We start from the raw sequence: 13,103 nt of genomic DNA, 5'->3' as shown, positions 1-13,103 counted from the left end.
CCACATCAATAAAAGAATGGCTTCACCAGAAGAAAGTTAAAGTTTTGGAATGGCCCAGCCAGAGCCCAGACCTAAATCCAATAGAAAATCTGTGAGGTGACCTGAAGAGGGCTGTGCACAAGAGATGCCCTTGCAATCTGACAGATTTGGAGCACTTTTGCAAGGAAGATGGGCAAATATTCCCAAGTCAAGATGTGCCATGCTGATAGACTCCTACCTAAGAAGACTGAATGCTGTAATTAAATCTAAAGGTGCTTCAACAAAGTATTAGTTTACAGGTGTGCACACTTATGCAGCTAGCTTATTGTACGTTTTTTATTTTTTATATTTCTTCCCCTAACAGATTTGTTTTTCAATTGAATTGTATTGGTCATAGGTCACATTAAAGGTGGGAAAAGTTTTGAAATGATTTATTGTGGTCTCAATTTTTTATATCATAGAAACCTGGCATTTTAACAGGGATGTGTACACTTTTTATATCCACTGTACATATGCAAGTAATCTAAGAGCTTAAATATCTCTAAACAAACCAACCACAATTAAAGGGTCACAATTAAAGGGTTTAAATATATTTAATAATAAATAATAAAAGAACAAGACAGTACTCAATAATGCAACACAGTGACTACAGAGTTCAGAATCACAGGAAGTATTTTAAAACAACATTGCAGGACAGTCTAAAATAAATACAGAAAACATCTAAACTAATCTTCACTATATTCCTATCTATATCTAAAAGAAATTACTTTTCTGTAGTTACTTACTATTAGTAAGATACAGGCAGAAGTGGTGATGAGTGGGATGTTTCTAGGTCCAAACACAAATACAAAATGCACAGTCTCTGAGAGAGTTCCCAAATTAATATAAAAACATTCAGAAACAAAAGATAAAACCCCCAAGGAATAAACTGTGCCTGCAAGCCAAAGACTAATGTAACTGAAGAAAACAATGCACAGAAACACGACTGAAAGCATAAAAAGTTTAAAAGTTTAATAAGGTAAGTGCTTTCACACCAAATACTATGCTTCATCAGACCATATAAAAACTGCATCAACAAACACTTTTAATACATTCACATTAATTCAAAACAACCAATGAAAATCAAAGAAGGGTAGAGACATGACATCAGCTTGCATTATTTAAAGAGACAGCATGCTTTTATTACAGCTTTTATAGAAACCCTGTAGAAGGATGGAGACCTGACATTAGCTTGTATTATTTAAAGAGACAACGTGCTTTTATTACAGGTTTTATAGAAACCCTGTCATTTAGACCTGGGTATTTATCAGCTTGCCATAGTGCAATCCAATGCAGTTCTTTGGTTTCAGTAAAGTTTTTAACATCGCCACCACGTATATTTTCAGAAATAATTTCAATAACTTGAAATCTAAAACTATGTTCATTTTCATTTTGCATACAATGTCTGGCTAGTGATAGAAAGAGCGACAAGCTGTTCATGTTGCCAGATAGATCAGATTCCTATGTTTTTATAACAAGAGTTTTTTTTTAAGCGATTTCTTATTCTTAAAGGCAAAATTTGGTCTATGGTCTGTTATAAAAACATGACACAAAAAGAAAGTAGACAGGGTGGTGGTTGGACAGGGACCAGTCAATGCCTCACATGCAATTTCTGTATGTTTATTAATACATCAGCATGTTTTATTCATCCAGTTACTTCTTTTGAGTATAAATTTGAGGTTAAAGCTAATTGTCGAACTAGGACTCTCATCTATCTGGCGGCATGCAGCTGCTAGGAAGTCACAAAGCAATAAAAACACTTTACATTTGAAACATAGTAATTATTTCTGTTTCAAGACAATAGGAAGACATCCTGTCTTCTTGCTGTTTTAACTAACTTTATAGCACATCGCAAAAACAATTTCCACTTATTTTCTTGAAGTGTTGCAAGTTAACTCTGTATGTTCTAAGTTCTACTATTAAAACATACATTTGCATAGGTATACATTTCTGTTCTTTTCCAGTAGGGTACACTGTGGTTACATTCTTAAAGCTCAGCACATAACATACAGTTCAACACACACTTCTGCACCAGTAGTTTAATATACACATAACATATAGTTGTTGTACATTTGTAAGCCAAGCATATGAGTCACATTAATATTCACAAATGACATATGATTATTTACAAAATTCCAGATAGCTGGGCTGGCAGTGTCACAGGAGGCATGCCTAGATGTGCTTGTGTGACTTTGTGGAGCCCTTTATGTCCTCTTTCATCAATGCTTCTTTTGATGGAACCTCATTATTTGGCTCCAAAGTGAAGGACACATTCTCCAGGTACAAGCAGGACAGAAAAGCCCTTTCTGCAGTGGGAGTGCATTTTTCAACCCCTCAAAGGACCTTCTCCAGGAACCAGCGAAGAGGATGAAAAATATGGCTGAAGAAATCCCATGCTCCTGTCCAAGATCCACATGGAGATATTTCTCTAGGAGGTGGTGTGGGGGGACTCAGATGGAAGACGTTACCCATGAGGTAGAGGAGTTCTAAAAAATCAGGGATCTGGAGATTTTTTTCTCTGACAGACATTACCAGTGCTCCTGAAAGGAGGCCCAATTGTCTCCCTGTGGATGCAATAGGGGGTCGTTTATCCCTGCACCTAAGAGCCTGGCTAGACATAAAAGATACGTGGGTGCAGAGGATTATTTCCAGAGGTTACATAATTTCCTTTTCCCTTCCACTTCCATCTGCATGCAAGTATCAGATGTTCCACCCAGTCAGAGGAAAGCAGCAGCACTAGCGATACAAAAGCTGCTAGAAAAAAAGAGTCATCCAAGAGGTCATCCAGACCAGAGAGAATCTGGAAAACACTCAAGATTCTTTTTAGTGCTGAAGAAGACAGGGGAATGGAGACCAATTCTGCATCTCAGCAACTGGAACAAGTCAGTTCGACACTCTAAAGTTTCGGATGGTCACGGTTCAGATCATCCTCCCCTTTTTGGGAAAGGATGAGTGGATGTGCTCGATAGACCTTCAAGATGCGTACTATCATCCTTTTTTGGTGAACCTGACACTCCAACCAGGGAATGATAGGCCAACTGAAGTCCTAAATAATCTTTCCATAATCAAAGTATATATTTGTTTATTTTGTATTTACAATACAAATCTTCCCATATTTCACATCTCTCTATTCTGCTTTGAGTATTAAGGGAACTAATATGTAGCTTAGTCATAAGTAATTTATGATTAAAAAAATTCATTATGTAATATTTGCTCAGGTGCTTCAAATAACTGGCTACTGGAAAGAGTATAGTCTATTCTAGTATATAATAGTCATTTTTTATAAATATACTCTTAACGGATCTGTGGAGACTAACCTACTTTTCTCTGTTAAGGGTTTTGCATACCTTCATATCAGTCTCCTCTAATAATAAGCATGAATTAAAATCACCTTTCTGTATAATAATAAAGGAAGTGTCCAACCATGGTTCATTTTTTCCCTTAATAACTTTCTGGCCCTTGATACGGTGTAAGAATATACATTTACTATTCTCCATAATAACCCTTATAAACCATGTCTGTAATTAATATTCTTCCAGGTTCAAGAATGTTCGTAACATCTTCATATGTTAAATTTCCAGTGCATGAATCTTGGCCAAAGATCCAAAAACACTGGCCTGCAAAGTAGTCTTCAGTACATTGTTGCTTAGTATATGGGACTTTTCTCTTAGCTTGAATAAATGCCAAAGAAGCATTTAGTGTTTGTATCCATTGTACAGTTCCCCACCTTTGTATTGTTGAAATCCTATGTTAATATTGATAGTAATGTCTCACATGTGCTGTCCTTTCTCCTTAAACATCTTTTTCACTTAGGTTTTTCTTCTTTCTGTACTTGTGACATATCATTAGCCCCAGAACTTGATGTCTCATCTCTTCCACATCATTTTGTAATTCAGATTATTAACTAATAAAGAATTCTCAGCAAGATGCCCCCTCTACTATAGGTTGAGTGGAATCCTCCTAGGAAAACTCCTTCTGTTCTGGATCCAGTATTACAACTTCCATTTTGTTTCTCATCTTTTATATGATATTTGGATAGTCTACCCCATAATGTTCTGCATCTCCATACCTATTGTACTGTTTTATACAAATGCCTCTAGTGTGTCCTATTTGCCCACAGTCTTCACACACAAATTGTTTAAAGTTTCTTTTAAAATGTCCTACCTCACCATAAAAAACATTTCTTTGGTTGACCAACATATCTCAATACACATCCACTATTTGTAATATGTGTCTGATTTATAATGTTTTTTAATTAGTTATTCACCACACCCAAACCAGTAAAGCCCTCCCATCCTCCAGTCCAATTCCTAGCTGGTCTGTAGTAGATAAAATGTTCTGCATAACAATGTGTTTTTAGTCCTTGAGTAATATCAGTTTCATTTAGAAATGCAACTATTGTTCATATTTGAATTTTGTATAATTTGCTAAGATGTAAGTCATGCGTGGCAAAAAACTGCCAAAGACATTCCCAGAGGTAGACCACCGATAGTGTATGATATTGGCTGAAAAGAGCCCACCTAAGTGCTTGCCAAGTCCATAGCCATTACTGCTGATTGGAGATGATACAGCAGTTCAGTAAATCCCAGAACACTGCATTTATAAAAAGCAATGTTACCTCGATACTGGTAAATGCCAAGTACTGGGAACACATCTGCAGAGACTGACTGCAGTGATATCAGCAGAAAAGGTAAAGCTGTAAAGTGCAGTCAGGTCCAGAGTTAGATGACAGAATGTCAAGCGTCCAGTCAGTTCCTCTGATATAAGGCAACAGTTCCATGAGGATTCAAACACTATCCACAAATCAGAAGATATTTATTTTGCCAGTGTTCAACTTTGGGAACAGTCAAAAATTATCCAATTATACATGTTGCCTTATCTATCATACATAGAGTGCTGCTTGTGTATTGTTAAGTTTATGTTTTCTGTTTCTGTGCTTTTGCACCCATAATATGTGCCATTTAGCCATTTAAACACAGGTATGATTGTGAATTATCAGTTATAATGTTTATGTCCTCTGTACTGTTGTCCCTTTGACCTGGGTCATGGCTGAAAAGGATCTCTGGATCAACCCACCTACCTGGGAAACAAATAAAAATAATTCCTTCAGCAAACAGTACTTGCAAAGCTGTGCAGCTTTGACTGAAGTTACAAAGTAGTCAAATAGTTACAGAAATAATAAGGTGAAAATGCTTAGTTAGACTACTTAAGTAAGAAAAACAAAGTGGGCAAAATTATCAAATTTTAACAGAAAATTATCTCATTCAGAAACAAAGGTAAAAATAGCAGACTACTACTACTACTTTTTTCTTTCCCACAGAATCTGTATCTTATCTGGCAAAGAAGTTTTGCAATTGCCGAACAGAATCTGTTCACAGGGATTGCCTGCTGTGTCATTTTTTATTGTCGGAAGACTAATAGGCCCTTAGCCAGTCAGATGACAAGGCTTGCCACTTGGGAGGGTGTTGTCAGTAGTGCAGGTTTCAGGAATATGTCCACAGTAGACTTTCTTGCAGTGGCTACCTGGTTACCAGTACATACCTTTGCTAAGCGCTGTAGTCTGGTTCTCTGCTTTAGGACTGCAAGTTATCCTTTAGGACATCATAGTTCCCCATACTAAAGGGGTGGCCTAAGCCACAAAACGATGGGCTAGGCTTGCATTCTGAGTATCTGGCCCTTTCACTTGTACAATATCTTGTGAGGCACTGCTTGAGATGTCCCTTTACAGGGATGTATTGCATTTTAAAAAATGGATATGCACAATCTAATCACTTGAGCTCAGATTTTATGAAGAGCTGTAACAGAGAGTGCAAAAAGAATGTTCCATCACAAGTAGTCCACCCAGTAAAGATGACCTTTTCACCAATCAACTGATGAGTACTCATGACTATTTCATCTGGACTGGTTTTTTTTTTTCTTTTTTTTCTTTTTATGAAGTCATTTGAAATACCACGTTTTCATTTAATTTTATTTAACTGCCTTGCATTTTAAGAGAGTAGGAATACTAAGTTTTGCTTTATAAAAAATTACACCAGAAGTTGTTAGGGTGTTCATGTTTTTTATACTTGGTATATATGTAGATGGGAATGTTATTACACTCATTTTTCATTTGTTATACTCCACAGATACCATCACTGAAGCAATGTAGTCACATCTGAGCATACATGCAAGCCTCAAAACAGAATAATTACTTCATAATGAATCAGTAATCTAATATTTAGGGTCCTCCTTGATGGGTCACTGGCTGAGTATTGTTTCTTTGCCGATGAGAATTTGGCATTTATGCAGCAAAGTCCCACATCTAGGGCTGTACACATGCTTGGCTCATTCAAACTATGATGGAGGACACCAGCTATATGTGTGTTTATCACTAGACCGTGTCTATTCTTTGCAGATTACACAATCCAGATATCAGTTGAGTCTACTTTCACATTCCCAGGCATTGTAATACGTGGCTGTATGGTCATAGATTATTAGCCAAGTATTGTTATTACCTATACTGACCTGGGGAAGAGAACAACACAAATAATTGCCACAGGTGCAAACGATTCAGCATAGCTACTTAACACTGAAAGTGGAAAAAGTTGTTAGCCTACTTTATAAAGATGGGGATTGAAAATTCTTCAAATAGGGTCAGTGAGAGGGTCCTCCTCTCAGCAGCAGGCATATACTGGAACATTGCTATAAGAAGAAACACTAGTTATTAAGGGTCCATGTGATCATCATGTGCTGGGGCAGACTCCTCACAGCTTGAACATCAAGTACATTTCTGATACTTGATGGCCACTTAAGTTGCTCATTTAGAAACAAACCATAAGACACTTTAGTCTGAAACCTCTACCAGCTGCTGCACAAGTTTCTCCCCAATTCACAGTACTTTTGGCTAGCATGACTTACAACACTTGTTACCAGTCCTCCAAAATCTGCAGATCTGTTGTATGCTTGTCTCCGAATGACCTAGCACCCCTAGATGGGCAGGGGCTTTGTACTCTCTGACCTCCAGAATACAATGAAGATTCAGAGGATCTCTGTCTCTGAGATGGAATAGAATAATGAGGCCACCCACCACTGTATCCCCCATTAAAGACTCATTCTTTGGAGATGCTCTCAGACGGATGAGAGACAACTTAAGCTGACTTCTTCCCCTTGTCTTTTCCCTACAAAGGTGCCTAGTAGAATTTCTGGAGTAGAATACCGAGGAGCCATTGTTAATCCCCTCATTGGTGCCTGTCATGAGGGATGCTTTTGGTTTATCCTGAAAGCACATGATTATGACCCTTTGGCAAACAGAAAAAGACACTGCCCCTTACTCATCACTGCATTATTAGTTAGATCAACTCTTTGATAACATCTCTGTGACATTTTCAGTTCAGTATAAGTCTCAGAGATTACATCATTTTGCCATCTTGCTTAGATGTTTAGCAAGAGCTTGTACTTCTCTGTCACATTAGGGTTTGGGGAGTCAACTGTTGAATTTACCTCACCCATTTGCAAGAATGCCTTGTAAGGAAGGCACTGGATGGACTAAGGGATCTCCCTGAGTGTGAGCTAAAAAAATATATCTGCTGTAGTGGTTTACCAGTGTCCTGATATAATGACAAGGGGGAATAATAGTGGATGCATGCTGTTTCCTATGATGTGGGGCGTTTTTGTGCACCTTTATAGTATTTTTGTTTGTCCCACACATCATTACGGAGTTCAGGGATGAAAAAAGAATACTTGTTTTCTCTGCCCCATGGTGGCTAAGATGAGCATGTTTGTAGGACCTAAAGGTGCAGGAAACCTGACTGTTGCTAACCAAAGATGTCCCCATGGCTGGAGGATCATCTGGCTCAACCAAAGGGCCTGACATCTGATGTAAATCCTCTCATTCTAATGGACTTGCTGGCCAAGGGTTTCTGACATGAATGAGGCTGCTTTCCTTTCAGCAGGATTATGCATCCATAGAAAACGTTCTCAGTATTTGTTATTTGTTAGATGCCAGCTGGTTAGTGTACAGGTGATTCTGACATACCTTTGATCACTGTATGAGGTGGTTGTCAATTATTCCATGGTCAGAATGTTATGTCCATTATTTCTGTACAGCATGGGATTTTTGGGTGCAAAACTATGCTGTTGGTAGATCAGGCAGTTCATTAAGTGCTACATCTACATCTCCTCTGAAGAACCCAGTTTATGGGACCTGAACTTCATGGCTGACAGGCTTTCCAGTTTTTCATGTGAATTTGCTAACTTGTTGATGGTGAAGTTTTTTTTAGGAAAAGCCTGTTCATGGTGGATAACACTACTGCACATCTTGTCTTACAGCGTCAGGTCTTTATATGTAGGAAATGATTTGTGGTCTTTCACAAGAACAGTGTTCCATTGAATGAGCCTGTGCTTCATTCTGATTTTTTTGTACTGGCTTTATTCCCACTGTCTGCCATCCACCAGCCATCCAAGGATTTCATCAGTCCATTTGATGCCTTTAGGGTGAGAGCCGATTTTAGAATGTCAGACAGGCAGCCATCTGAGGTTTTCCTACATAGAGCTGAAGTTTCTTCTCATGGTTGTTCTGACATATATATAGCTGTATATGTTTGCTGCTCTTCTATAAATTGCTATTGATGTTATATTTGCCTTCCTCTTACTGTATTTCGCCTCTGTGCTTTTATTTCTTTGTTTTTATAGCTGTACATATCTACAATATTTTGTTACCTTGCCTGGGCTAAGACTGAAACTAGTCAACTGTGATCAGTGCTGTACCCCAGTTAACAAGTTCAGATAAATACAAAATGAAATAATGATGGTTGATGTGTGCATTTCCTTATGTTAAGCTGGCAAAGCAAAATGCATGTCTCAGTCTAAATACCACATACTATACTTTTCATTTTACAGTGGAAGTCAGCACTGCAGCAAATCAGAGCAGAGGTTGAACTGATGGGTTCCATAGATGAACTTATGTAGCTGTCGCCTTATATCACAGCATACATTATCCAAGTGCACAGACATTCTCAAATGTGAAATTTATTTGCTAAATGCTAAATACTGATTGAGAAAAAAGTAATACCCAACCAAAGAGCTCTCAATGAGGGACCTCTAGTAGATCAACTGATAAATTAACAGTGTATCGTTTGACTTGGTTGCTGCATCACAGGAGGCATGTTCAGCATACTTTTTTCTTGCGAGATGTAACTAGTAATAGATATGTAACTATGGATTTCAGACTGCTGATCACATTTATACTATTTTGATGTGGTAATAAGACAACTATATACAAATTTTGGTTAGAAAGTGTGCAGTTTGGTCTTGCAGGATATGGTGTGCATTGAGTATGATTGGAATATAGTTATTTTCGGCATGTTTTGGCTCTCAGTAGCTGACTTAAGCTACTTAATCCTGTTCCTGTCCTCTTTCACCAGATCTACCAAACCAACTACCCTCAGACTAATTCCAACCTATGTTAAAGGCTTGTGAGAAAATTCAGAAGTTGTGGGGCAGTGTCATATTACTGCCAAGGTATGTATTTACTTCTAGATACCTTCCCCCTCTGTGCACCTGACCCATTCCAGGAAAAGGCATGCAGTGGGCTTTACAGATGTATCATCCACACTTCACCATCTGATCCGGCCACAGCTCTGCTACCCTAAAGACAATGGCCCTCAGTATCCCTGGACTTCACCAGAGATCAAGTATAAGGGTGTGCCTGGGTACACGTCTGGGTACACTCACTACCTTCCAGAACTGGTATGCTTATTATGCATGCCTGTGCCATCAAGCACCCAAACCACTACTCAAAGACAGGTTGTCAGGGCCATAGCCAGGGCTTTATCCATTTACCTCATTGAGACATGCCAGAATGTTGAGGATTTAGAGAATCGCTACATTTTGTTCAAAAGAAGAAAAATGGTACATTAAGAATAAATGTCTTCTTCTTATACTTATTAGCAGAGCATCTAATTGAATGTTTTCATTTGACAGCCTTGGTGAAGTTTGCAGTTATTTGAAGCAGGAGGAATTCTCTGAAATATCGTCCTTCTTGGGTGATTCTACTAAATACACATTCTACAAGGACAAACAGTGCCCTGATGCACTCATTTTCCCTGCTTGTGTGAAGGAGCAAATTTCTGAACTAAAGCTTTTTGCTGAACGCAAGCTTATAATACAGGTGAGTGAAAAATATCTTGTGGAGGAGTGTTAACTCTGCATAATACTTATTTGTTTCTAGGTTAAGCCCAAGTTGCTGTACCATTCGGGCATCTGCATGAAAACAACTTGCTTATTTTTCTCATAGTACTTTTTTTTGGTTCCATTCCCTTTCAGACCATTATGCAACCTTCCCAGCCTACCATATTAACTCATTTGTTCTCTCGGGCTAAGGGTAGAACTGAAGCAAACCGGGTGTGAGGTCATCATCTCAACAGCGGACTGAGGTTTTTAACTGTATGACCCCAAGGTCATTTGTGCATATGCCCAGACATGACTGGAGTTAAGTGTTAGGTTGACAGATAGAAATTGTGTCACCCATTTTTTGATTAATGTAACCATCAGTGTCTACCCCCCCCCCCCCCCCACACACACACAGTAATAAACTCTTCCATTTGTTCTTCAGTTTCCTCTGGGAAATCTGATATGCAATTTGTACCTTGGGGAAGCCATTTGAACCTCCCCTAAGAAAGTTGAGCAGACATTTGCCTTATTATTCCTATCACCCCAGGTTATCCATCTGTGTCTGAGTCACTAATTAAGCCACAACCAGTTGTCTCACAGGACTTTTCTCGCTCTGTGTCTTGAAATTAACTTCTTGTTGTATAATTTTAATACTGAATTATCTGCAGTTAGTTGGCTGCATATCTCAAAACTGCTGTCAGCTCCATTCCCAGGCTAACTCATCCTTCAACAGTTTTTTTAGTAGTATATTTATTTTAGATATATGATGTACAAACTTTGCAGCATAATGCATACTTCCTAAAAACTTTTGTAATGTCACCTTGTCTTCTGGCCTTCACATCTGCAAAACTGTTCTCAGTTTATCTGAAACAGGTTTTAATGTCTTTGATGTGAGGTCTGGCCCATGTCATTCTAATTTTACATTTGCTGTTGTTTAACACTTGAAATTATTTATTTATTTATGTTTGTTAACCACGTTAATACACTGATCAGTATTGACCAACTTCAGGCTTAGACTGAGTGAAATACAAAACATTTCACAAAAAAATACAGGAATGTAAACAATAACAGAGTAGTTCCCTACCTCTCAACTGTCCAGATTTTTGCCTCAAAAATTTGATTTGTTCCTCATAAAATTTGTGGTTTTCTGGCAAATCATTTGAGTTTCAGACTTCATATCCTTTATAAATGCATTTTAACACAAATCCTGTTATTCTATCTACTTTTTAGGTTTAAAAAGCAATATTTAAAATCTGTCCCTATCTTTGGGCCTTTGTCCCCCATTATAGCAGGCTTTGTCCAGATGTCTTGGGCAGAGAGGTTGAGAGGTACGAGTAGTTCTGATTAATTACATAGAAAACAAAACTGTGTATATGCATTCTGCTGAACAAGCATAGTACAGTACAGTCAAGCAAGTATACAACTCCACACAGCTCCTAGTGGTGTCCTGCAGAGTGATACAGGCAACAGAGAGACCCAAGAGAGACTTTTCCAGATTTAAGTATTTTTTTCTCTGTTTTTTTGCTCTGACTGCCTTTTCCCGCCTAAAAAACAAATTTCTAACTGATCTGTGCTTTAAAAAGTTTAAATTGCATTTGCCTTCTGCTTTTTACAGTTTTTGCACTTGTTTTATATCAATTTAAGTCATTTTTGTATTGTATAATTGTTGTAGGCTACACACTAAAGTCTGCTAGCCTGTTTATAGCATTTACAGTGTTTTTTGTGTGTTTTTCTGCTGTTTCCTGAAAATAAAACAAAAAAATATTCTCTTTTCCCACCTTTGCTGAACTAGATTAGTCCAGATTTCAGTTTTTGCTGAATTCCGGACTGTGGTATAGTTCCTGTGTTGCCCATATCCTTACTTGGATAGGAGGAAGCTTCTCTGTTCACCAGTGAGAGTGGGGAGCTTTGAGCAGCCTATCTGTCCCTGGAGGAGTGGTCTCAGCCCTGAAACTAGTAGCTTATTGGCTGTTTTCGGTCAATTCCTATCTCTTTCAGTTTCCCTGCTTTAAAACCCACATTTGCGCGGTTTTGCGCCAGTATACAACTCCACACATCTCCTCGTGTGTCGTGCAGAGTGATACAGGCAACAGAGAGACCCAAGAGAGACTTTTCCAGATTTAAGTATTTTTTCTCTGTTTTTTTGCTCCGACTGCCTTTTCCCGCCTAAAAAGCGAATTTCTAACTGGTCTGTGCTTTAAAAAGTTTAAATTGCATTTGCCTTCTGCTTTTTACAGTTTTTGCACTTGTTTTATATCAATTTGTCATTTTTGCATTGTATAACTGTTGTAGGCTACACCCTAAAGTGCGCTTGCCTGTTTATAGCATTTACAGTGTTTTCTGTGCGTTTTTCTGCTGTTTCCTGAAAAAAGCAAAAAAAAATATTCACTTTTCCCACCTTTGCTGAACTAGATTAGTCCAGATTTCAGGTTTTGCTGAATTACAGACTGTGGTATAGTTTCCTGTGTTGCCCATATCCTTACTTGGATAGGAGGAAGCTTCTCTGTTCACCAGTGAGAGTGGGGAGCTTTGAACAGCCTATCTGTCCCTGGAGGAGTGGTCTCAGCCCTGAAACTAGTAGCTTATTGTCCGTTTTGGGTCAATTCCTATCTCTTTCAGTTTCCCTGCTTTAAAACCTGCATTTGCACAGTTTTGCGCCAGTATACAACTCCGCACAGCTCCTTGTGGTGTCCTGCAGAGTGATACAGGCAACAGAGAGACCCAAGAGAGACTTTTCCAGATTTAAGTATTTTTTTTATCTGTTTTTTTGCTCCGACTGCCTTTTCCCGCCTAAAAAGCAAATTTCTAACTGATCTGTGCTTTAAAAAGTTTAAATTGCATTTGCCTTCTGCATTTTACAGTTTTTACACTTGTTTTATATCAATTTAAGTCTTTTTTCTATTTATAACTGTTGTAGGCTACACACTAAAGTGCGC

The 13,103-nt window shown here is 38.2% G+C and overlaps 1 protein-coding gene across 1 annotated transcript in view; it reads left to right on the top strand.

Moving 5' to 3' along the window:
- NSUN7 (NOP2/Sun RNA methyltransferase family member 7) overlaps positions 1–13,103 on the top strand; it is a 1,092,683-nt gene that overhangs the window by 561,832 nt on the left and 517,748 nt on the right. Inside the window, exon 6 of the mRNA XM_044061490.1 lies at positions 9,979–10,165. Within this exon, the coding sequence (XP_043917425.1) occupies positions 9,979–10,165 (187 nt within the window). The remainder of the gene's footprint in view (positions 1–9,978; positions 10,166–13,103) is intronic.

This window comes from Protopterus annectens, chromosome 2.part0 (genome assembly GCF_019279795.1).
Source record: "Protopterus annectens isolate FY-2018-M chromosome 2.part0, PAN1.0, whole genome shotgun sequence".
NCBI lineage: Eukaryota > Metazoa > Chordata > Ceratodontiformes > Protopteridae > Protopterus > Protopterus annectens.
This window is presented reverse-complemented; position numbering and strand designations above follow the sequence as displayed.